The following is a 26423-nucleotide window of genomic DNA, read 5'->3' as shown; positions in this document are numbered from 1 at the left end:
TCTAAGATGTGACAGAGAAGCTATGTAAGACAATGTTTTACAAATAACTCCAGGTTTCCAAAGAATTTCCAGAGAATGTGTAGTCTCGTAAGGGCAACCTGCTGGAAGAGCCCGTGTTCACTGTGAGGTGCGGGTTCTAGTTTCACCAGCGTTGACCTTAGACTTTGTATCTTCTATTTTCATCAGACTTTGCTTACTTTACTTGAGATTATGAAAAATTTCCTTAAAGCAAGCACTTCTGCATCTGGATTAACTGTCCCTGCTAACAATACTCTCTGGCTGAAAGCCAGGTTCAAATATTGAGTTTTTAAACATATTCAAGTACATTTAAGATTTCAGCACAATTCCAAAGTTTAATGTTCAACTCAACAGCTAAAATTAACTATTGACAGCTTTTAATGGTAAAATATATACACCTAGTACATACTCATTAAACCAGGAGAGTAAAGTAGAAAAACTTTAGGTGATCTCAGAGGAACTATTTCTTCCCTCCTATTCAGTTAAGCAGGGTTGGTTACTACAGCAGAGCTTAGTCAGGGCTGGTGCATAGCAAGCATAGTAGGTGTTCATATCACTAAACATGGAGAAATGTTCGCATTTTTCTTAAGGGGAGAAATGCTTCCAAAAAAAGGTGAAGAATCCTAGAAGACCATTTATCTTAAGAGGAAAAAAAAGTGTAAAATAGAGTTTTAAAAGAATATCTGACAGAGGAAGAAAAGTTGTTTTCTTCTTAATCAGAGTTTATGCTGTACACGTCTTTTTGTAATCTGCAGTAATAAATCTCCATAAAAACATTCAGAAAGAAAAAACAAGATACTGCGCCATGACTTACACACTGAAGTTGTGCCCCCATTGCTAACTTAAGATAGTTTTATACATTTATTAACAACTGTTTTCCTTCATTTCACAGTGGCTCTTCAGTAACAAAAGAAATTATCAGCAATTTCAACCATACATTAAACACCGTGTTAGTCTCACAAATGCAAATTTATCTTTTGATTAATTATTATGTTCTTTGTGTAAAATAACATAAAGCTTATTCCTTTTCCATTGTTGCAAGTTCACAAAATTTATGAAAAGCCTTCACTATTTTCATCTAATTAAAAGCAACTCAGTTGAACACGACAGACATCAACTACTATTACTGGTGAGATACAGTAAAATAAAAAGGGCAGTGTGACCACTCAGCAGATGCTACACACCTAAGACATACCTCAGACCTTCTAGTCTTAATCTGCAGCTTTCGTTTAATAAGTGATAAAGAACTATTAGATGATTCCTATCAGCAGGCTGAAATGCTACTTTGCCTTTTGGCTAGTCAGACACATATATTCTGCCTTTAAAATGAATCAGAAAACTTCATTTCTAACAAGTCTACATGCAAGGGAATAACAAAAACAGTCAGATAAGTTGCAATACATTATTTTAAATATCTAATGAAAAGGGTTAATTACCAGATTATTGCACCATTTCTTCCTTAACAATTAATAAGCAGATAAAAAGAATGTTTTAAATAAACCAGAGGTAAAGATAAAAATGCTTGAACTTGACAAACAGCAAGGGAATAATTTCATGGCAGTAAATATTAAACGGGACTATTGATTTTATACAACAGGTATTGACAAGCATACTCAATTACATCAGGCACTTGATAAGAATATTTTTTAAACAAGCATACTCAATACAGTCAATACAGGGGCATTACACACATACACACACACACATATGGCTTTATTACAAAGGATTCAAGATGGCAACTACTTAGAATCCAGTGCCAACTCGGATTATAACAAATCCAGTGAGTATTTTGTTTTTCAATTATTCATAGAAAATTTAATCCTGATTAAGTATCCTTGGGCAGGAATTCATGGGTAGTTGATGACTGAAACCAACATTTATGTGAAATGCTTCTGTTAATTTAATCTGTGTATATGGCTTAATTATGATTGGGGATTCAATGTAAGAGAAATGAATTATATCAGGATTAAATATTTTAGCAGCGTATCATATAGTTCCTTTTCCCTCTTTCTTTTTAAACATAAACCTACTTGTCCCTTCACCTAAGTACTCAGATTTAAAATCCTTTGTCCTTACAACCAATGTAATGTACCTGTTTTATTTTTCATAAATTATTTGTCAAAAATCCTTTGCTCGTCAAGCTAAAACCTGAACTAAAGCCAAAAATGAAATAAAAATTGGAAAATAATCCCACTCACAAATAAAACCTTATTCATCTAATTGAGAACATTTTATATTTATTTCTTGAAGTAATTTTCCTATTCTTTTAAATTCTGGTAGGAAATGCATTTCTTTTAAAGCATCAAAAAAAAGCACGTTTCAAAATCAGTGTATTACACTGATTTCATAATAGGAATAGCTTAGACATATATAAGCAAGTAATCATTTAACTGATTACTCTTAAAAAAGACTACCAAACCTGAGTTGGCTGTGGATATGAGGCATTGCAAGTGTTATCTTACCAACATGTAATATAATTCATTTGAAACATGGTGGCACATGCCTGTAATCCCAGCATTCAGAAGAGACTGAGGCAGGAGGATTGCCACAAGTTTGAGGCCAGCCTTGGGTACATAAAGAGTTCAAGGCTAGCCTGGACTACATAACAAGACTCTGTCTCATGAAAAACAAAAAGAAATTAAAAATAAAAACAAAGAAATTCTTTTTCATAATTATTTCCATATGGAAAGTCTTTCTATCACTTTATAACAACACTCTTTCTTAAAAGTTTATTATTTAAGTATATTTCAAAAACATTCACTAACTACCTTTGTAAAGTTTTGGTACTGCTTAAATGCAGTTATATAAATAACGCACTTTACTTTCACTATTGAATTTTTCATACCGAATGTATGAAAAAGGAGTCACTGTATTTGGACCCTTATTGCACCCTTTTAACCAATTCACTTTTTCTTTTAACAAAAACTATCAGAAGTGAGGTCGACTTTTGTGTGCAGATGATATGGTCAGTGGCAGGGTTACTGAGGAAAGCGAAGAAACTTCCCAGTAGAGACTGTGGGATAAGAAGAGTCTGTAGAGAATCACCATGGAAACAGACTGGCAAAGGATAACACCTATTGTAATAACCTGAAAAGAAAAGAAAAAGAATGCTTTCACTGCATGGTGAAACAGAGAAATTATACTCAATTTATCATGAATCATACATGCTTTTTCTACACAGTACTCGATCCTTCCTCTTTATTATAAGCACATTCTACTGAAAAGATTTCAGGAAAATATGACTTATGTTCAGAAATCTAACTGTCCAAGGGTAAAATTTCTGACACTTATGGTTTACAGACACCAAAGTAAGACACAAAAGAGTAATTTACTAAACAAAGCATTCTCTCCTAAGAATGTGCACACCATGGACAAGAGTTTCAGATTCCAGGCTAATGCAGTAAGAAGAAAAAGCATGCCCCTACCCAAATGCTAAATACTCTCAAGGCCCTTTCAAGATGGCTTGAGTCACTTCTCTCTTTCTGTGGACGACCTTTCTACTTATTTACGCTGTAAATACTTCGGCCTCAATATACAGTTGTGTTCAAGCACACCCAGCACTACCTGCGAAGGGCTTCTGGCAGAACTCCACCTTGAAATGGTGGAGCCACTCATCTAAGAAGGCAGATTTAAAATTCAGCATCCTTGAGCTGCGACACTTCGGTCTATAGGCTTGGAAGAACCAAGATTGAGTTTCTTAAGCCTGTCTGTATTTCTACCATTATGTAACCAAAATTTTTAATCATTTTTTCTTAACATAGATGTGTTATAAATTTTTAAATTTGGGGCTGAGGATGCAGCTCAGCAGCACAGCACTGGTCAGGCAGGTACAAGGCCAAGTTTAGTCCCCGGCACTGCAAAAAGGCCCCCTGTAATTTATAAAACCTCATTATGAAACAGGCTGATATAAGAACAAGGCCATTTCCATCATTTTGCTTGCGAATTAAAGAAAAAATTATTCTGTGCTTTGAACTTGTCCTGTCCACTGGTTAAACAGGTTGTTTCAAAGTTTTATTTTAAAGAACACAAGACACTTCTGAATGGATAAACAGGGCTTTCCTATGTTAATATTTTTTCAACAAGTATTTTTTCATTAAGGAAAAGTATTCTGACCACATATGACATATACTATTCCTTACCTTATCTCTTTGGTAGTCACTAAAAATGACAGAAATGCACGCTAGACTTGGGTGGCATAAAAACCACAAGATACAGCCCTGAAACAAATGAGTAATAGTCAATAGTGCAGTTATGCCTCTACTTTAAACATGTACCAAATAAAATGAATACTAGTTATTTAGGTTCTGATTGGCTAGAGAGTAGAGCTTGCAATACAATATAGAAATAAATTTACCATTGCTATAATACTTTGTTTCTAACTGAGTAAATTCTGGGAAGAATTTATAACCTTACATTTGTAGTGCTGTTACATACGCATATTTTGATACAGTGTAAATACATTAATATAAAAATTTGAGAAAAACAGGGACAAATGTATATCCCTGTAAAAAAGAAATAAGGAGTGAACAATGATATTTCCATGTGGATACACAAATTCTATAAAAGGACACAAAAATCTTCATTAAAGGTAGGCAGCTGTTGCCAGGGACACAGCTCAGTGGATAAGAGCCTGCCTGGCAGTGCAAGGTTTTAAGTTCAATTCCCCATTACCAGCTCCCCACCACCACCACCAAGGTAGTTAACTGTCTGAGAAATCCTATGCAGGAGGAGAATCTAAGCAGGTAAAAATGGCTAATGGTTTACACTTTTCAAATGCCCTTTTCTATTTCTCAAATGCCTCTTTCTATTTAGAAAAAGAGTCTTTTTCTAAAATTAACTTTGAGACGCTGATGTGATAATTGGAGTATTCTGAAGATTTAGGGGCAAAAAAGAGTAGAATAAAGGGCTAAGTGTATTATTCCTTACATTAAAATAGCAGGCACTAACTATGTATTACAAATTCTCCAGGAACTAGGGATGGTGGTCCATGCCTGCAACCCTAGCATTTGGTAGGCGGAGGCAAGAGCACTGTGAGTTTGAGGCTAGCATGGGCCACATGGCGAGTTCAAGGCCAGCCTGAGCTATAGTACATAGGAGACCTTGTCTCAAGAAACAAACAAACAAACAAAAACCTATAGGAAAATAAAGTAGGTACCAGTATCAGAAATTATATGAGGTGACAATGAAAAGACGATGGAATCAAGGTAAGAAGCACTTTTTGGTGCTCTTTAAATACTTTTGGATGTTTGACCCAGTGAAAAACTTAACTGTGAAACCAAAGAGGGAAACCTAATGCCTCAACACCTCCACTGTATACTACCTTACCAAACAACAAGTACTCCACCACTTGGCCCTTGGCCCTTGGCCCCACGGAGTACTCAGAGCCTGACACTGCTTCCAAGGGCCACAGCAGAAGCTCCGCCAGGCTCTGACGCCAGGAGTCAGGAGGGAATTTGGTCCCAGGCAGCCTCAGAGTGCTTGGACATCTTTCTGAGATGCTGACGTGAAGGGACACAGACTTACTCAACCTGACAGAAAAATGAAGCCTTCAAGGAAGAGGCTTCTGTAAGTTACTGCTCCAGTCCCCTTCTGTCCTTTTCTTGGACTAAAAGGCTATGAAAGGAGTCGAATTTGCTTTTAGATCTCTCAGCCCTGAGGAGGACATGGACAGGGGGAGAGAGCAGCCATCATCTTATAAGCAAAAGGTGTGGAAACATTCAGCCCCAACTTTCCTCACTTACGCTGGGGACAGCTCCCCACTGCTGCAACCCACCACGTAACTGACAGGAGCAGCCTGTTTATTGTGAAGAAGCTAAATGCAGAACATATTCTCATTTATTAAATATTCTAACACTATTGAAAAAACAGAAAATCTCTACTGATAAATTATGACTGAGGCAAAATTGACCTATCAAAGATTACCTGGAAAAATACATGCCCTGAAAAATAGGGATTCTGTAAAATGGGGCTAATACCATCTCCATTATGTAGGCTGGAGATTAAATAAGAAAAGCAAAAGGCGGGTTTAGTGTAGAGCCCCCAGAAGTGCCTGCAGCTGGGTGTGGTGCTGCACATCTATAACCCCAGCACTTGGGAGGCTGAGGTGGGAAAATTGGCAGGTGTCTGAGGCCAGCTTGGGCTCCACAGTGAGTTCAAGACCAGCCTGATACTTAGTAAGACCTTGTTTCAAAAAGCCAAAAAAAAAAAAAAAAAAAAAAACTGTGCTTGGCACATAATAAAAATTTAGCATGCCATTGTTATGATTCCCCACAGAAAGCAGAATGAAGTCGCTAATCAGAAGAATCCACTCTCTACCCCAATTCATACTTTGGCGAACGTGATGTAGAATTCTCTTTTGAGGGAGCTTCGCTCCACTGTGATGATCTGATAGAGTCCAAAGCCTAGTGACAGTGCCAGGCAGATTCTTAAGACGATCAGAAGGATCCCCGCTAAGCTGTGGTGGGAATGGGAGCTATGGTGACTGGCATCTTCAAACTGTTCCCAAAGTAGCAAAATACTCTGCAAAAAAAAAAAAAAAAAAAAAAAAAAAAATTACATTTAGAGGGGAAAATGGTAACTACTTACAATACTTTTTTCAACTCTTGTGAACAGTCCCTTAAGCATTATATAACCTGTATGAACATTATGTAAGTATTTCTGTGAGATAGAGATTGATCAGACTCAAAAGGCTTAATGACATCTACAGTAAAGTACAGTCAATTTTTTTCTCTCTCTAATAAGCATAAGCTACAGAAAAGGGATTTTTATCAAACGAGACAGTTTAAAAAAAAAGAAAGATGCTATCATCATGATTTAAATATGACACCTCTAAGACAAAATCCTGTTGAGAAGTTGGAAAATAAATGTAAATTTTCTGGGGGCTGGGGATTTAGCTCAGCGGCATAAGCACCAGCCTTGCAAGCAGGTGGTTGTGAGTTTGATCCCCAGTACCAATAAAAAGTTTAAAAAAAAAAAAAAGTAAAAGAAAATAAATGTAAATTTTCTTCTAAATCCATCTCCTTTCTCCATTACCATCAACAGAAATTAAACGTTTGCACTGTAGCCTACTATCTCAAGGTAACTTTTAAGACCTTCCAAGTATTCTGTAATCCAGAAATTAACAAGTCATGTTAGAACTGTTGACCCTGGATTGCACTCTTTCATCACAACTGTCTCATGGCTGCTACGCAGGGTAAAGGAAGGCCCATTTTTAAACACATCCACCATGAGCACCCCGAGCACCACTATACATCCTTGTCTGCCGACCTTTCCTCCCACATTGCTAACGCAACAGGAGAGCCCTGCAAGTTCTCATGACGCTCCTCCATTTACTTCTATTCAGCACAAATCAGAGTCCACGTGTCCTCTGCCCATGCTAAACAGGAAACCACTACGTTTTCATCATCAAATACACCCCTGGGCTTCCTTTACTTGTCAACTCAGCTCTCAGAATCGTGCTGTTAGTGACGGCCAAAGACTTTATCCTGCACATGTGAAAGTTTCTACTTGGGCTACAATCTGCTATTACTACTACTATTACTACTGTCTGATTCATTAACCTACATTTCTAGACTTAACTTTTACAATAAAGAAGTACTATTCCAAAGCTGCCATTTCCTGTGATTCTCAGTTTTACATATCTGAATCCCTTATTTTCATATACGTAGGATAATATGTGACCAATTATGTGAGCATCTATGTGACCTTCAGTCACCTGTCTCATCAGCTTTGTTAGGCTATTGTTGAAGATCAGGATTATATCTAATGTATTTTTTAAAAAGGCCCATCTAAGCTCTAGTGTAGTGTCAAAATTTTAATTCTCAATTTGTATTTCTCTATGATAATGAAGTAAAAATTATACTGAGAATGAAAACTGAAGTTTTAAAAGTTATTAAGAGATGAAAATTTAACCTGGTATTAACACTACTCTAAGTCCTGAATCTAAAATATTATATAATCTTGTTCATATTTTAATCCCTTCTAACTCTCCTTTGCTCCCTTTCTGGGAACTATCTACTTTCTAAGTATTATCCCCAGGAATACAGTATCTTTCTCTAATCATGGAAATTTAGTATGCTCACTTCACTGTACTAAACAAATATTAGGGTTACAGATAATTACAGCAGTGGCCTCACCCCTCAATATGGAACTTTTCAATTTATTTAATGCATTAAAATTTACATTATAATGTCCTTTATTGAGCATAGGTGTATAGTTCGTTATCAACTCATGGACTCATTATGAATTTTTTAGTATCTGTCTTTGAATTTTTATAATCCATTGGATATATGTATATAGATAATGTCAATGCTGCCGATATAGAGGAAAAGGTAGAGAAATGCTTTCTGAAATCCAACTGTTTTTGTATTTGTTTTCAAAAACCAGATTTCATTCTTGCCCACTTCAGTTTGCCTTTTAATTAACCTCATTCAGCTGAATACTTTCCTGTGTGAAGTAGTCAATTCTAAAGAGTCTTCTCAATGGATGAAACACCAAATTCACTGATTCACTCATTTAAGGCTGAATACTTACCACGTGATAGAAAATATGAAATAAAATTATTAAGTGGGAAATACTGTGCTTTTAAACACTATCAGGAAACTCAGAGTCAGGTAAATTACAATTAAGTTTTATACCCAGAAGAGTAACAGAGTAATCAATCATTCTTTAAATCCATCACTTGAAAATGACACAAATTCTTCATGGATTCCAAGTTTCAATTTTGAAATGAGATGCCATCAAGACTGGATTTCTAAACGGTATTAGAAGGAAAAACTGAGTTTCAACACTCGCCTGGGTGATGACGATGAACACTGCAATGCCAGTGGATGCAGGGGTGGAATCCCACTGGAGAGGTCTGCTCTGAGACTTTTTCATCCTGACTATCGTCCAACCCATGCACAGACTCAGAAGTAGATACAACATCTGGATTTGGGAAGCAATATCAAAAACTAAAGGGAAATGAAAACCAAAGTCAACCAAGGTTTCACAATACACAGAATCTGGTACATTTTGTATTGAGATAAAAACATTGCTTTTTTTGTCACAGAAAGATGGGCACTTGCAAAGTGAAGGTAAGGGAATTCAGTAAGAGATATTCATATATAATAATTTAAGGAATTAAAAACTTGCCATGTAATCTAAAAACATCTATAAGAAACAGTGGTGATACGATTCTAAAATACATAGATGTGCATATCATTTTTCTAAGTCCATCTTAAAGCTTATCATGTTTCCTGTTTTTTGTAGTTTTTCTAATTATACACACAACCCTGGTTTTTTTTTTTTTAAATAAACAAATTTTAAATATCATTTCTGCAACATGGAAATGTAATGCTTTCATTTCTGGGTTACCAGGATGTTTTGTTTTGTTTTTCTGGCTGAAGTACAATATGAAAAGAATTCTCTAGAGCTGTTAATACGAACATAATGACTATGAAGTGTATAACCACTGTAACATCCAATGACTGGCTTTGGGTTCAGAGTCCTGAAGACAAATGAAAAGCTTCATGAATTGGTGCAGTGTGCCACCATGTGGCCGTCACTTGCACTGCAGGGGAAGCCAGCTATTAAAAAGGATGCTAATAGCACAAGGAAACAAAAATCTATAAATGCTTAAAGTTCTGTGCATATTTATTATAAGTTAGTAGTTACTGATTTTTTAAAAGGCTATCATTTTCTTATATTATGATTTGGATTTTGGAATAAATTTGTGGTCACAATTTGACATCTGTCACCTAACTTGGATGTTGGTAATTTTTACTCTTTTTTTGGGACAGTACCATAGATTGAAACCAGGGCCTTTACACTAAGCTACACCCCAGGCATTTTTTAACTTTTGAGGTATAGTGTAAGCAAGTCACCAAGCTGCTGAAACTGGCAATTCTTCTGCCTCAGCCTCCCACAGTGCTGGGACTATAGGTGTGCACCACTATCCCTGGCTGCTTTCACTTTTAAAGTAAGGATGGTCTTGCAGAGACAAAGACAACTAGCCACAGTGTACAATGTTTACATTTAAAAATCGCATGCCAAACTCCTACTAATACCATGCTTTTTCAGATATATTTTGATAGATCTTTTTCTGTCTTGTCATCTAAATGAAAACAAGTTATTCTACAATTATGTGGTAGTGCATTCCTGACAATAAATTGTCATTGTACTTGAATGATGCAAAATGTCATGACTTGTCACATTAAATTCACTTTTCTTTCATCAGTTTTAATTGTGATACCAATTAATTTTATTAAACATCTCACAGATACACAGATAAAAAGGCTGGCTAAAAGAATATTCCTACATAAGCTGCTAGGCATCAAAAACATATACTTTGGGTGAAAGATCCCTAATTTCCTGGCTCATTTCTTTATGTTCTAAGTAACACAGAGAGCACTATAATACCACTGTAAAACTGGATGAGCATACACTGTTAGTTTATTATTGAAAAATTAACTAATTTTAGATTAAAATAAACTGATCACACAAAAACTCCATTCTGTCTCGAATTTTAATCACTTAACCAACCAAACATTTTATTGTGGGAACTACCAAAAGTTACCAACATCAATTTATTGGTGTTTTTTTAAAAAAGAAAAAAAGAACTTTATTCCTTCAGTGAAAATGCCAGATAGTCTAAAAAACTGTTCTGTATACAGCTGACACAAACATTTAATAATCCTTGATTTGATTAACAGCTCTGCGACTAATAACTCTGCATGCTCTGTCTCTTTGGACATTAATTTTCTCCTTGAAAATTCATAAGCTAAATTATTTTCTCGGTTCTGTCCAGCTTTAACACTTTATGTTTTAGCCCCCTTAAAATGGAGAAAAAGGGCTCTAAACAATGTTTAGAGAGAGCATAAAGCTCCTCTTGTTTACGCCCAGGAGATGAACTATACACATCCTCTTCACAAGCAAAATAAAAGGCTTAGTTCCAGAATCTTAAAACAGGTGGCAAGATCTGGATGAATGGGTCCTAAGATGATTAATGGCAAATATCGTAAGATACTTACTGAAGAGTGGTTAAGACTGGAAGAGAAATATGAAAATAGAAGAAAAAGTAAATCCTAGTGTGGTTTCATATTCAAAATCTGCTTTTTAGAGCAAATCTTAAATAGTTTTCCAGCATTAAGAGTGGCATATAAATTAATGTCCCTCTGAGGTTCTTCCTGTTGTGACTAATGGACCTTTTAAACACTTTTTTCAAGAATTAAGATGTGTTATGTGCATGTACCAACTCCCCAAACGCAACGAAATCATTATGGACTGCATGATAAAAATTTATCTTAAAATTGAAGAAAATTAAATATTTTTCAATCATGCTTAATTAAAAATTACTTCATAAGCCTTTCTCTTATAAATAAAAGAACAAAGGTATAAGAGCAACTCAATCACAGGTGTACACAAAGGCGTTGAGTCAGAAACAGAAACAAACTCAGTATGAAAAAATGGAATCAACACAGGTCTCAGTTTGGGCTCTTGTTCAATAGCTGACCAGTATCTGGAACCATGCTTCATCTCACTGAGCCCAGATTCTTCATGTGCAAAACAAAAATAAGCTCACCTACTTTTTATTGAGGATAAAATGAGAGACCATACACGAGGATTGCTCTCAAGATAATGAAGAGCCACATACATGACTAAGAAACTATATAGGACACATGAAAACTAAATTTGCAACCCTGTTTCCAGTGAGTTTGGCTCTAATCAGCACTAGACAGAAAAATCTTACTATAACAAAAAATTATTTATTTATTCTTTCTCTTTCTGGTGTGGTACTGGAGATCAAATCCAGGGCCTTACACATGGTAGGCAAGCACCTCTCCCAGTGAGCTATACTCTCAACCCAGAATAATTTTAACAAAAGGAAAACAGATGGCAAGCTTATCTTAAATAGTAACAACAACAAAATAATACGCAGCAAGATACTCACATTCTGCTAAACTTCCCATAAAAGGAACCCCTATTCCATCTTTGGAGTACCTGGAAAAGTGGAGTGTGAATTACAAATAGGAATAAAAATTGTTCATAATCAACGTAAGCATAATTTTGGTGGACTAATTAGGATTAATTAGATGTAATGATGAACACAGTTTTAGTGGTTTTGAGTTACCTGGAGAAATGAATGTAATTAGCTAAAGCTGAACCAGCTTGTAACAGCAATGCAGTTGTCAGAACCTTTAAAATCATGTGCATGGGTCCTCCTTTCTTAAGAGCCTGCCACAATGATTGAGCATAAATGCAAGCAATCACAAAGTACATTAGGACTAGGAGGAAAAAGAACTCATGTAACCCTGTGAAGAGAAGAGAGGGAGTTTGCTTCAGTAAAACAATGCCAGATTAGTGTGGGGCTGCTTTCAAATCTTCCTGTATTTTTCTAGAACTTGTTTTTTTAACTGGAGTCACTTTCATAAGGACTTTCATATTCACTTTCATAAGGACAAAAAAAAAAAAAAAAAAAAAAGAGGAAAATTAAACATTTTCTACTTTGGGACAAAGTTGTAACTATAAGAAGGCAGATTTGTCTGAACTAAAGTCAATCCATAAAAATACCATAGTGAAAGAAGTCAAACTCACCATAAAATCAGTTGTTTAAAAATAGCAAATGAAAACCATGACTTCAGCATTCAATTACATACACTTCTTACCCTCAAGTGAATTTCCTTCCTAAGAAGTTTAGAAATGGATTTATTCAGCCAGCAATAGTTTAATATACCTCCACAGTGCTTCTCAAAGTGGGGTCCCTGGGTCAGCAGCCTCACCAGAGAACTTCTTATAAATGCAAATTCTTAGGATCCACCTCCAATTTACTGAATTAGAAACTCAGGAGGGTGAAGCCCAACAATCCATGTGTTAGTAAGCCTGAGGGTGATTCTGCTACAACTAACATATGAGAATCACAGCTCTCCAATGTTCCATCACTTTGAATTTTCATTTGGACAAAGCTTTAAAACACCTGTCATGCCCACAGGCCTCTTCTGAGGTGAGTCTCTGCAGCTTCTGCCAAAGAGAAAACCCTACGGAGAGAGCTGACTATTCCAGTTGGCTACAACTATGATAGCAAATAAACGGCCACCAATCCAAGTAGCTAACAACTTAATTTGATTCTTAAAGTTGGGCAAATGATACTCTCTCCTCTGAATGCAAACTAGAAAATATGGGACAGAAGTACATCAGAGAAGTTGAAGCGAAAAGGAGCCCATGTTGAGTCAGGATACAGAAGGCAAACTAGGCCATAATGCTCTCATGGTTAGTGAAATTATTAGTGAGTTAGCAGAAGTTATGAGCAAAAGGGGTTGGTGAGCTGGCAAAGACATGCAAGAATGTGTCAATTTTGTATTAAAAATTGTGCCAATCATAGCAACCTCTATCTCCTATGAGCAGCTCTTGTGCATCATCTTAGGTAACCTCGTAACTTTTTTCTGTGTTAGATTCTCTGGGCTGTTTTAATTTTCCAATTTCTGAAAAATTTTATAGTAAGTCTAACCCTAACCCTAACTCTATTATTACACAAGCCTTTTCGAGTTTAATGTTTTATACTAACAGTCATCTCAATATCCAAGAGAGATTGGTTTCAGGACCCAAGTCTTTGCATGCTCAAGTCCTTTATTGAAAGAGCACAGTATTTGTATATAACCTATGTACAGACACCCACATACTATAAGTTATCTCTGATTGCTTATCATACCTAATATAGTATGAATGCTATACAGACAGCAGCTGTACCATACTGCCTAGAAAACTGATGAGAAAAGTCTGCACATGTTCAATACAGACACAATTTTTTCTCCAAGTATGTTTGATCCAAGTGTGGTTGCATCCAGATGTGGAAACCGTGCATACAGAGCGCCAACTGTCCTGGGTTACACTTACAACAGTCCCTGATATCCAGGTCTCTGCATCTATGTGACACCAGTGTTGCTTTACAGGCTGTGAGCAGAGCTGTCGCTACTGAGTTTGTGGAGGAAGCTTGTGAACTGCACTCTCTCCCGCTCCTCTGTGAACACTGAGCCTGCTCCAGTTTCCCATTTAGGGTAAAGCACAATTAATGAGCACAAATGAGAATACACCTATTACGTGGAAAATAATTTGGGAAAAGCAATCCAGATGACACAAATAATAGGAAACAGCCAATAAATAGTTCAACCTCAGACTGTTTGTTGGCGAGGCACAGTTAGGAGGGAAAAAAGAAGCAAGAAATTTTTCAGCCACTCGGTGTCTCTCCTGCTCCACCTACATAAAAGATGATCATTTGCTTTTCTAGCACAGATATAAACATCTATTTAGGTTTCAGAAAGAGAAGATCAAATAACAGAAGGGGCACACTTTCTTTTTAAACTCCCTACACAGATATGTATTGCAACTTTAGAAATAATGGGGCCATAATCCTCAGCTTATTACAGTGCTGGAACAAGACAGAAAATACAAATGCTGACCATACTATAATAATAAAATTCCTTATGCTATTCTGTTTTGGATCTTAATTTTTATCTTTCCTTGTTGGTATTAAAAAATTAAAACATTCTACTTAAAGTTTTATTTGTTTATGGAATTACAGGATAATGTTTCAGACTCCATTAGGTTACAAATTCACCATGAAAACAAATTTTTAATTTACCGAGAAATGACAATAATGCAGGAGACTTAAAAATAATACACACAGTACCAGAAAAATATGTCTTAAGAAAACTGTGTCACTGAAATCAGCATTCCCAGTACCTTGCCAGAAGCAGGTAAACATAATCGCTTTGATGGATTTGTCTAGCCTTGGCATCTTCCTGACATCCTCACTTACCTCTCTCTGTGGCAGTGTACACCAAGGGTGTATGACACATGAAATGTGATGAGGAAAGATTTCCCTTCTCTCAGAAAGATACGGAATATCACCATCACCTAGATGGAGCACTCAGAACTGCTGAAGCTAACTTTGAGGGAGCTAAGGACAAAGCTTTGGATTAGAAGATAGCAGGGAAGAGATGCTAAATAATCTACTGTTGAGAACCTTTGGAATGTACTGTTGAAGACAGTAATTAATTTCTTTACTGTCTACATCACTTGCATGAGGATTTTCTGTGACTTTAAGCCAAGAACATCCCAACATGTTACTAACAACATGTTAGCAACGCTAAATGGAAGGACCAACCTGTTACCTTTTGAAACATAAAGGGGGAAAACATAAAAGCAGGAAATTATCTGCTGGAATCTTAAAAATGGCAAGACCACACGAGCAGCAGCAGGGCCTGTAATATTATTTCAATGAAAACCAGTCTATCTGCTTTGGGTCGTGCTGCTCTCAGGTTTCTGAATACTTCTTTTGGTTTCTAATAGCACAAATAAAATATCATGGCAAGGATTTTAATCTTAAGAAACAGTTCTATTTTTTTTTTTAACCTTCAAACATTACATTCATACTTAGTACTCTGCCAAGTAGCATAACATGTAACTTCAATTGGGGCTACGTGCAGCAGGTTATTTGAATTCAAACTTCTCAGATATATGGTAATAGTTCTTAGTAAAATGCATAGCAAATCAATTTTCCTTACTTGGAGCAGATAATTAGATATAATTAGCAAAAGTTTCTAAAATGAATCAATTGGAGATTATCCCCTGGAAACAAATTCCTTACATGAGGGTACAGAATAAGAAGAATCGCTCTCAGGGCTCCACTTTAAAAATAACACATCATTAAAACAATATGCAATGCAGATCTTCAGATAAGTGGTTCTGTACATGGGAATCAACTTCAGAGCTCTGAATGAACACCTGGCTTCCACTCCAAACCAAATTTATTTGAGACTCTGAGGCTCAATATCTATTTTTGTTGTTGTTGTTTTAAATCTCTCTAGATGTATACACCAAAAAGGGTTATAAACAACCAATTTATTATTTGATATAGAATTATGCACAAAAGTTTTTAGCATTTTAATAAATACAATGATGTAATTTTTAGGAATTAAGTCAGCCTCAAGACAGGGTTGGATATTTCTGAGGCACTTCTGGCACTTTTTAATAATCAGCTCTGAAGGTTTAGACCTGCCCAGAATCTCATGCTTAATGAAAATGTTTATTCACTAAGTTGTTTCTTGTTTAAATATCAATGATCTTTCCAATGTAACCTTCTATGTGTGGAAATTTTTTTAAAAAGTGCTTTTAGATATTATAGTAAGCATTAAATCAAAATCAGTGACAAAATCAGGAAAAGGTAGGTCAGAGGGAGAACGAAGAACTAAATGAGAATGCAGGAATCCTAAAGAAAAGGTCGTCATAATCCAGGATGTTAAGGGAAACGTTAGAAGATACAGGCAAGGTTCTGGACAGGCACAGGACAATGAGCACTGCGTGGCCTAGCATGGCCCATGGCATAAATGTGATCATTTTGGAGTGGAGGTTAAAGTTGAAATGCCACACTGGGGATGAGGCAGAAATAGGAGAGAAAAGTAGGCAAGAAAAAGTATAACAAGATCCAGAAGAGTCTCATGAGTGTACACAACAAATAAAACAACCTCCTGAGCCAAAGGCTGACTGCCTGGAAGGCATCAGGGAAAAGGGTCAGCAGATTTGGACTGTATTAGAGGAAGCAGGGTTTATGGGTACAGCAATCACAGCACAGTATTACTTCTTGGTGAGCCTGGACCAATTCTATATACAAGTATCACAGTTAAAATGACCTTAAAGAAATTTGCTCCAATCATCCGTCAAATGCTATCAGCAGACCTGGGTTTCATCAGTCATATTTCCAAAACAGGGAAAATGTCAACATCTTTACAAAGATAAAAGTCACTGCAGGATTAGATTAACTTCTAATAATCCTCTATAGTGGCCCAAGGTGTCATTAGGGAAATATAACCTTCAAGTTCATCTACACTAATAATGAGTTGCTTACACTGTGTAATTTCCTTCACAAAACAACTTCTAAAACTATTTTAAAATGTTTAGTATTCCATTGAATATTTTTTTAAAAATGTTCATTTCTGTATACATTACTTGTGATCTACTATTATACATTACCTTTGACTTGCTTTTCTTGCCACGGTAAAGGTACACTTTGAAGTAAGCAGGTATTTCAGGTAAGAGTTCTTAACTCTTACCCTACTCTCCATCTATCTCCTTTACTGCCAATGAGATGGAATGGAATTGATATCTCTCTAAAAGAACTGACTTTATCAAGTCAGCAATAACTCATCAAGAAATAAACCTCAAACTCTTTTCTTTGAGATGGCTTTCAAAGAGCCTTACTCCAACACATTGACTGATAAATTTGCTATTATTTTTATAGCATGTTTATTACGATCATAAGCAGTCATTTGTTCTATCAGGCTAGGACTCTCATTACCGTAGAGCAGCAGAACGGTCATCTAAAAGTTTGACAAAACATTTTATGTGAGTAAATCTCATTCTAGAAAAATTATAGATTCTGATCATTCCATAAAAAACACCAATAAAAGCAATGTCTGTATTTGTTCAAGCATCAAAATAGTTCAGTTTCTAATTTCAATCACTGACTTACTAATTTAGATTGCTCAATTTATTAACATGTTAATTAAATTAATGCTAGGATATCACAAAAACAAGATTTTGACTATACAAAAGACACTAAAAACTATAAAACTCTATCACCAAGGGTATGGCAACGACCTGTCAATATTTTAATAGTTTTTTTATTCTCTGCAGTTTTAAATATACTTGTGCTCATGCAATATAAAATTTAGTGTTCTGCTTTTTAAAATTAATGACAGCTGTTAAAAGGCTCTAATTAGATTCATTTAACAGTTTCCCTATTGTTAAACCCACGGGTTGCTTTTTAGTTTTTAATATTCCAAAAACACAACAGGAAGATATTAGTACATATGTGTTTTTAAAAAATTTATGATACATTTAAACACATATTCTTACCAGATTCTCTAGCACTAAAATGGTCAAGTGGATTCCCTTCGGCATCAGGGTTTAGCAACACCATTTCAAATGGGATATCGTCCACCTGCAGAGTCTCAGCATCACCTCCACAAGTATACTTGTCTGCATAAAACACGTGCCACGCTTGTGGAGATGGAATCTGGGACACTGTCAGATTATGTTCAGTCTGGTTCATTGTCACTTTAAAGAGAAAGAAAATAGTACTTTTCAAAGTCAAATTCAAGAATGTATTTATTGTTTTAGCTAAATAATCAATTTGGGTTAGAATTCTTTCTCTGTCTGTTTTTGGCCTCAGAAAACTAACCTCTGGATTAGTACTGGAATAGGCATACAGACTGGAAAGGAATTAAATTCAAAATCACTATAAAACACAACAAATGAGCAGAATAACTTCACTGAAAGTTTCAATTTTACTTCTAAATATTTTCCAAGTTCCCAAACTCAACATTTAAAGTTTATTTTACTATGATAAAATATATGCAAAATTTATCACTGTACCATTTTTAAGACAACAGTCTGCAGCAAGAAGTACAGCCACAATGCCATGTAGCAATTACAGCAACACTTTTTAAAAGCTGTGTTAATTTAAAATAGAGCATTCAACTAAGAAAATACTGCAGTATATCTAAGAATTACACCAGACAAATGGTTTTAAAAGATTTTTAAAAAATATTTTTCTAACAGGTCATTATTCAAAAACATAAAAAGTACAAAAACAGAACTTACAGGGATGTGAAAGTTACACTGAGTCAGGACTATACACAGTAGTATGACATACGGGAAGGAAAGAGTCACAAATGTTGGCATGATAAGATCTGTTTTGGAATCCTGACTTCAGTACTTACCTGTTATGTGACCTTGGACAAGTTACATATGCAACTATTTTTACTTTCCTCTTTTGTAAAATTAGGATGCCACCTATAGTAAAGGACTGATGTTATAGGAGCTAAGTTACAAAATTCATGGTATCTGTAAGAGAGTAATTGCTAAGGCAATATTTTCTTTTTCCTTTCTTTAAAACAAACTGTAGCTAAGACTGTGGTTTCTCTGAAATACCTGAATGGCTTTAATAAGAAGTAAATATAGGAACAATAACTGTTTCAAAAATAAGGTTGCTGAAATGTGAGGCTTGCAATTACAGAATTGGGACCTTATTATATAAAGGTTCTGCTATCTTGCTGTTTTATCACACTTTTTGACAAGACAATACAAAAACTCATCATTTTGTTTTAAACAACACATTCCTTGATGTTTCATTTTAAATTATCTGGATTACCTCAAACAGAAACAAAAGTATGCTTATAAAGTGATACCGGCCTTTAGTTTTTATCTTGCTGTCTTTTTCAACAAGCCTGGGAAGCAAGCCTCTTGACAAAACTGTGTGCTCATTGTTTCTGAGACAAAAGACTACAGCACAGCATGTGTAGTCGATGCTGGTGTAATTAGTACCTCAAATATTAACAAAACCTGAATTGCAGAGAATGGCATTGAATAGATAATTGCCCAATCATATTTCGAAAGGAATACTATTAACCAAAAGACACAATAAAAAACACCTTTAAATGATTTTTCAAATATACCAAATATACAAGAGGAATTATATGTATAAGACATAAAAAGTATCAAAATGTTTTATATACAATATTATACTTAGCTTCTGTGGTGCTTAAGTATAACTGTCAACTTGATTGACTTGGGAGCTGCCTAGAGACTTAGTAAGGCACCCTTCTGGGTGTCTGAATGGTCACAACGGTGTGACCTGGGATTCTATCCCTTGTCCCTGGCCCTGTCCTCTCCAGCACTGTTCCCCTGTGCCTTTTCTTGGCTGCCACGAACCAGGCAACTTTGCTTTGTCACACCCTTCTGTCATATTGGCAGCCAGGCAACCAACCAGACTCAGGCGTACTGATAAACTGGAAGGGGGCAGAGAGGTCAACAACGAGAGCGTCCGAATACTCCTGAGTTTCCCCTGTATAACTGCTGGATGGTGTTGCCAGCTCCCAAAGCAGGCAACACTGGAAGAGGAGTGATTTGGATGGTGGACACAGGGAGTTCAGTTTGGAGCCAAAGGCTGCAACTTTTATATTAAATGTGTAGGATATTAGATAAATTGGTATAGAAAGGAAAAGAGTGAGCATTTGCACAAATTTCTCTCGTAAGTTCTGAAGTTCAGAGTTGACATAAGTAACTTCATGTAACTGTCTCTTGGATATCTGAATATAATCTTTCAGACCTCTTTAGCACATTAGCAATGTCAACCTACAAATCTAGATGATAGCCACAAAGGATTCAAACTTTTACTTTTATTCCCTTTCTGGCTAGCTCTCTTGAAGGAACCAGACAGTGGCTGATTCACCTAGATGTTTAGAAACTGAAGTATTTTACCTGATGAGGCAAAAGGAGATAAGTCCTGGAATGGGGGAGGGAGGGCTGCTATTTTTTTTCTCACAGATGCATCCAATTCCTCATAATTCCCATAATGAATTAACATAACAAGAGGTAATATGATTGGAATAACATACGTTACTTTATTTCTAAATTATTAAAGTTTTGCATGGCTTTTACTCTGAATAGCTAATACCTAGTGGTGGTGAATCTATGGCACACATGTTGCAGCAGGCTGTCTGCATCACTAAAAGGTTCCCTATCACTGCTCTAACAAACTGAATAGTGTTGATGAGAATGGAAGAGTGAAGACTCAAGCCACTAAATGAGGAAAAATAGGAACCTCTACAGGCAAACCCAGAGGTTTACAAATGATGTGGAGACATCAACAAATATGTTACCAAAAAACCAACTCCCATATCCCAAAGACATGTTATAAAACAGTACTGGGCTAACAGTTAACTGAAGCAGTGCATACTCAAGTGTTTAGCTCTGTACTGGCAGAAAACACACACTAAACAAATGTTATTCTCTCCATGCTGCTCCTAGGTAAAAATGTCTGTTACATTAGTGTGAACTAAGCAAACTATAAAGAACATTCCTTTATAAACTGTCTGGCTACTTTTCAAAACTGATTGATAAAGAAGAAAAAAGTATCCTATCTTTTGAAAAAGTAAAAAGTTTCCTTATAATTCAGCTTGAAATGTAATTGACAAAATGATATATAGTCATGAATCATTTTGGTAGGTAAAACACAGGTACCGATGTAGTGGTCAAAAAAAAAAGAAAGAAAGAAAAGAATATACTCACTTGTCAACTGAGCTTTGGATAATTTTTCACTACAACTATAGCCATGATTATTTTCTTGCAGCTTTAGCCATTCCTGGGCTTGGAACAGGTAGAGTTTAGCTTCTTTTCCAACAGCGACTGCTATGTTGTTGATTCTGACACACAGAAGGGCATGGTCACCTTGACATTAATACAAAAATCATATACACTTAGTTTGTGTCATATGGCATTGAGAAGGCAGGACAATTCAACACCTACTGATCAAAACAGTACTTAAAAAACAATTTTCTTAAATCTCACTTAATCAGGTGAATCACAATAGAAAAAACAAGGCATTCAGATGCAAGACTATTCAAATTAACGTGTGATATATCCTTATGATTCAGCAGTCCAATGCTAACATACTACTGAATAACAGAAACATCTGCAGTCTTCGGACAGGCACTGTAATAGAAATTTTGTCTCATTTTACAATCACTCCACACCTTTTATACTTTTTGCATTCACTGTAGAAATTTCCTGCCAGAATTTTTTTTTAATAAAATGACTTTACATATTTTAATAAAATGACTTTAAATACTCAATTACTCTTTTAATATTAAAACATATCTAATAGCAAGAAAGACTCAATACATGTTTTTGGGATGTGCATTTTACACCCGCAACAAAATTTATTTCTGTAACTTTCACAAAAGAACTTGCAGACCAATATATGTTGGGTGCTTAACCACTTAATAAGCGTCACTGAGGCAGCAACTAGTCGATTCTTGTATTGAATAAATTTGATAAGATCTTTTTATATTTCTTGTTTAGTATTGTATAAAATCAATTAAAATATGCAATTTTTGGTCGTCCTGTATTTAAATAAGTGGACTGGTAAGTGGTTAATACGGAATGAGCTCGGTTGCACACATCAGACTCAGAGCAGAAAAAGCAAACTAGTTGTCTCTAGAGAAAGGGACCCTGGTGAGGAGAGGTGAAACAAGGAACCGTTTTTCATTTTTAAGCCCTTATATTCTCATTTGTTTTTTTAACTTTTTTACAAGAATTATTGGTTAGATTACATATTACCAATAGTCTTAAAAGTGAGTCTATGGTCCTATTTAATATCTTACACTGCATTCAGAGTTACAGGCCATTATTTCGGTATAATTTCACTATTAATATTGAACTGAACTGGAATTCACTACATTAGGTAATACTGCAGCATACTGAGAAATCTAAATTTGTATACATTTCTCCTCTATGCTTCCCAGGTAATTATGGTGAACATAAGAGGTGTCTAAATCTCTCTGCTGATCATGAGAAATAATCCACGTCACAACTGCCAAACACCCTAGATTTTCCAGCACTGTTCAGACTGTGCCATTTACTACAGTGCCATCATTTTCACTGTTAAAGTTACAGTGAGCTGATTAAGAAACAAATTAGGACAGAAATAAAACTATTTCAAGGATTCCTTCTTCAACCAAACCACATTGGATTTTAGAAAACCAGGTTTCATTACTTAGCGGTCTTAAAATTTTAAGTTATTTTTAAAGTCAGTTTTCCTCTCTTTACAGTATCAATTCTCTAATTTCCCAATGCTTTAAATTCCTTTCCTACACAGAAACAGTTTCTCATTTCTATGATCTTTTAAGAATCCTTTTCGGGATATTCTAACCTTCACGATTACATCTTTTAATGGAACTAAAGATTATATCCTAACTTCATCAAAGAAAACAATTCTGGAAATACAATACTAGTCCAATTAACAGTATCGGAAAAACACTGAAATAAATGAGCCAAAAATTAAACTGCAGAGAGCATAAAGGTACAAATCTGTTGCAGCTCTGATTTCAATTGCGCCAAAAGAGGATACCAACTACGTAATTTACCGAATACACTAACACGCATTTCTACCAATTTAATTTTAGGTGTCATGATCCAGCATAACTCCATCACGCTAGAACTCAAGAAATCAAACTGGTTTGCAAGTAATGCCAATTAGATCACCAGCACTCTGCTCCAGTAGGTTTTATTACATCAGCGTAAAAACGGAACAGCAAATTTAAGCTCCTGGGCTTTCATTCACACGATTGGGCTGTGGACTTCCAACCACAGTGCCTAAAGGTTTACAATCAGGTGGAGTCAGCAAAGGGCAAACGATGCTTCTTGGAAAGGACAGAGCTCGAAAGCTGCAATAGACCCGTCCCCTGGGCATTCCTTTGGCCCGAGGGCCGGGAAAACAGAAACTGAATAATTTCAGGCGTCCGGGAGAGGCTACCGCCGGGTCTGGGCTATGAGCCTGCGCATCCCGCGGTCCCAAGGCAGCGGCGGAGCGGGAAGGCCAGGGTAAGAAAGGAAGCCGCCGCCGGCTAGACGTAGCAGGGAGCAGGGCAGGAGCCGGAGGCCGGACCCCAAGGGGCGCCCCCATCCGCCCCGCCCCCGCCCCGTCCCCGCCTACCGTGGAACTCGAAGTGGCCGATGCTCTGGCCCTGAGCTTCTCGGGCAGCGGCGCTGTTGAAACTACCCCGCAAGGTCTTACCCTGACTACCCTGCGGCCACCAGCAGCACGTGAGGGCCACCGCCAGGAGTCGCAGGCCCCCCATTCCCTGCCTCCCGCTCTGCACCCACACCCCGAACCCTAACAGCCTGAGTCCGTCAGCCCCACGTCGGCAGCCGGGGAAAGGGGTGTGGCCAGAACTGCGGGGAGAATAACAGCCAATGAGGAGAACGCTTCCTCCAAGAATCAAGGATATCCACCTATAAGAGGCTGAGGTGGGCGGGATGCGCAGAGCCTCGCCTCCCATCATTCTCCTACCTTTAGGCTAGTTCCCGCCTTTTTTCCTATGGAGAACCAAGAGGATGTTGCTTCAGGTTGCGGAAAACTATCCTTTTGGCGGTGGCATGCCTACTACTACGCATGCGCAGATGGGCTGGCCTGGGTTGGTGGGTTCTGGAGCTGAAGAAATGTGATAGTTCCTTTTTTGGCCAAGAAAGGAAAAGGCCTTCAGAATTGAAACTATTTTCTTAATTTCTTTTCCCTCACCACGCCTATATAATCTACTGGACATACCCACTTTTATGTCTCAAAGACACTCAACCTGCCCAAAGTTTAAAGCCTGACTTTTCTTGTCCCAAATTTTCCATCCTCGGTTTCCTCTCTCCTTGAACTAGATCATCATTCAGCAGGCCAGACGGCTGAGAAATGTAGAGTCTATCCATACAAGGCCCTCATATCCAACGTTTATTGGCTCTTCTGGTGATTGATTGTAGGAAACAGCAGCAACAGGCCTATACAGACCATCACATAGTTGGCCTATGGCAACTTGACCTCCCCCCAGTCTTAATTCTAATTGGCGGCAGTCCAGCTCAATTTTAGAGCCACAGAAAGCTTTAGGAAAGTTTGGTTGCATCGCTTTCCTTCAAAGGATCCACTATTGCTTTTAGTACACAGCACAAACTCTTTAGATTACAGCTCTCAAACTTTTCTTTTCTTTTCTTTTCTTTTTTTTTTTTTTGGCTTTTTCCTTTTCATCGGTACCAGGGATTGAACTCATGACTGCCTGCTTGCAAGGCAGGCACCTATGCCACTGAGCTAAATCCCCAGCCCCCAAACTTTTCAACTTCTAACCTCCATCCTTACTACTGTCAGTTTCATAAATACACCAAGTTTCATCTCGAGGCCTATACCATTTGCAAATCCTCTAGCTGAAATAGTTCCGCTTATCCTACCACTGAACATCTACAACGCCTTCTTTTTCCCTACCATATTCTCCCTTTTCCAATGCACTTTAGGAAGCCTTTCTCAAACTCCCAAGTGTGTGACAGATGCCCCTGGAACCAGTATCTCTTACTTCCCTATCAGAGCCCTTAGCCCGCTCTGTTGTAAATGACTTGATTTATCTGAATCCTTCACTGCATTGTAAGGGCTAGCTGGTCAGAGATGATGTTTGTGTAAACAAAAGCAAGACTCAAAATTATTTCCTGAATTAATATACATAAATTATTTTCACTGAACAAGTTTTTATTATATAAGCACGTTCTTATGACATACTTCTGCATTTAGGAAAAGAAATCAGAATACTTCCTATTCTATTTAGCATTTTCAGTATCTTTGATCAGAATTAAACTAGAGATGTTAATATTTGAGGATTTAAAAAAATTGCACTAAGCTGGGTATGCCTGTGAGCCTAGCACTTAGGGGCCGAGGCAGTAGGATCACCATGAGTTAGAAGCCAGCCTGGGACATAGCCTGAACTACTAGCAAGATCCTGTCTCAAAAGAAAAAAAAAATGGAAAAAAAAAGAAAAGAAACATTACTTAATTTTATTACAAAACTAATGCAGCTTAGAGAAAAAATCGTCAAAAGTGTATAAAGTTAAAGACAGTCCCTACTTCTCTTTTACTTGCCCACATCCAGTACTCGAAAGTAACCCTTGTTAATAGTTTAACGTGTAGCTCTTCGGACAACAAGCCTCTGCAAACAGATGTAGTATTAAACTAAATTTGGTGTTGGGTTTCTGCCAGTATTTTGAATTTCTTCATAGAGTACTACAACCCAGTATATAAACAATCTGAAATATAACTAGGAATATATTCTTCTAATAACTAACAGTCTCCATCAATCATAGTACAGGAATTGCTCCAAACACAGGCTGCCACTCCCAATAAGACTCTGTATGTATCAGATGCATGGTCAGACCAGGTCTATCTATGTAAAACAAATTTGGAGCAGTAACCACTCAAGCTATTTCTAAATGTCACTTCCAATTTTTTTCTATATACGCTGCCTGAACATGTTGCTGGGGCGGGCTCTCTGAATCTTTGTGTTTTGAATGCTGCCCAATATATAAAGTCTTTTTTTTTTTGCTCAAATAAAGCCTGATAAACTTAATTTGTCTAAAGTTTCTTTTTACATTTTAATAGTATTTTTTGCAAGGCAAGGACAGGGATAAAATTTGTCTTGAAGGAAAAGCAGAATATAGACAGGCCTTGAATGCCATGAGGGTTTCTCTCTTATCTTTCTTCTCTTTTAAACAATTTTTTCATATCAGGAATCAAACACACTTGCCAGGCAGGCACTGTGCTATTGGGCTATATCCCCAGCCTTGTTTTTCTTCTCTTGATCAGCTTTGTTTTTCTCTGTCTCTGAAGAAGGGTTTTTGGGTTCTTTAGTTCATTTAAAAGAACATGGTCATTAACAAGTACTAAATTAGTAGGTTCTCAGAGTTCAAGAAAAGCAAATAGAGTGTACTAGAGCCTTAGTACAATTTGAAATATCAAGAAATGGCTTCAATTCACCTAAAATAAGCCAAATACTCATCCTGTAGCTAGCC

The 26423-nt window shown here is 36.7% G+C and overlaps 1 protein-coding gene across 1 annotated transcript; it reads right to left on the bottom strand.

The window, feature by feature from the left end:
* Nucleotides 1-326: 326 nt before the first annotated feature.
* Nucleotides 327-23770, bottom strand: Gpr180 (G protein-coupled receptor 180). Its single transcript, XM_003477616.5, has 9 exons — nucleotides 23549-23770; nucleotides 21124-21282; nucleotides 17908-18108; nucleotides 12128-12308; nucleotides 11948-11997; nucleotides 8812-8969; nucleotides 6346-6537; nucleotides 4158-4235; nucleotides 327-3105 (listed from the first exon to the last, which is right to left on the bottom strand). The coding sequence occupies exons 1-9, from the start codon at nucleotides 23691-23693 to the stop codon at nucleotides 2947-2949; spliced, it is 1323 nt and encodes a 440-aa protein (XP_003477664.1). The 5' UTR covers nucleotides 23694-23770; the 3' UTR covers nucleotides 327-2946.
* Nucleotides 23771-26423: the final 2653 nt, after the last annotated feature.

The sequence above is a fragment of the Cavia porcellus genome, unplaced genomic scaffold (assembly GCF_034190915.1).
Source record: "Cavia porcellus strain 051 isolate PalLab524CR breed Dunkin Hartley unplaced genomic scaffold, mCavPor4.1 scaffold_4, whole genome shotgun sequence".
NCBI lineage: Eukaryota > Metazoa > Chordata > Mammalia > Rodentia > Caviidae > Cavia > Cavia porcellus.
The sequence above is the reverse complement of the archived record's forward strand: the minus strand, read 5'-3'. Positions and strand labels throughout refer to the sequence as shown.

Excerpts from the sequence above, each read along its gene's own strand:
- Gpr180 (XM_003477616.5), bottom strand. The coding sequence starts at position 23,693 with ATGGGGGGCCTGCGACTCCTGGCGGTGGCCCTCACGTGCTGCTGGTGG. Across the intron at positions 18,109-21,123 it reads ATCCAAAGCTCAGTTGACAA|TGACAATGAACCAGACTGAA; the intron begins GTGAGTATATTC and ends TTCTCTTTAAAG. Across the intron at positions 11,998-12,127 it reads AATTACATTCATTTCTCCAG|GTACTCCAAAGATGGAATAG; the intron begins GTAACTCAAAAC and ends CCACTTTTCCAG.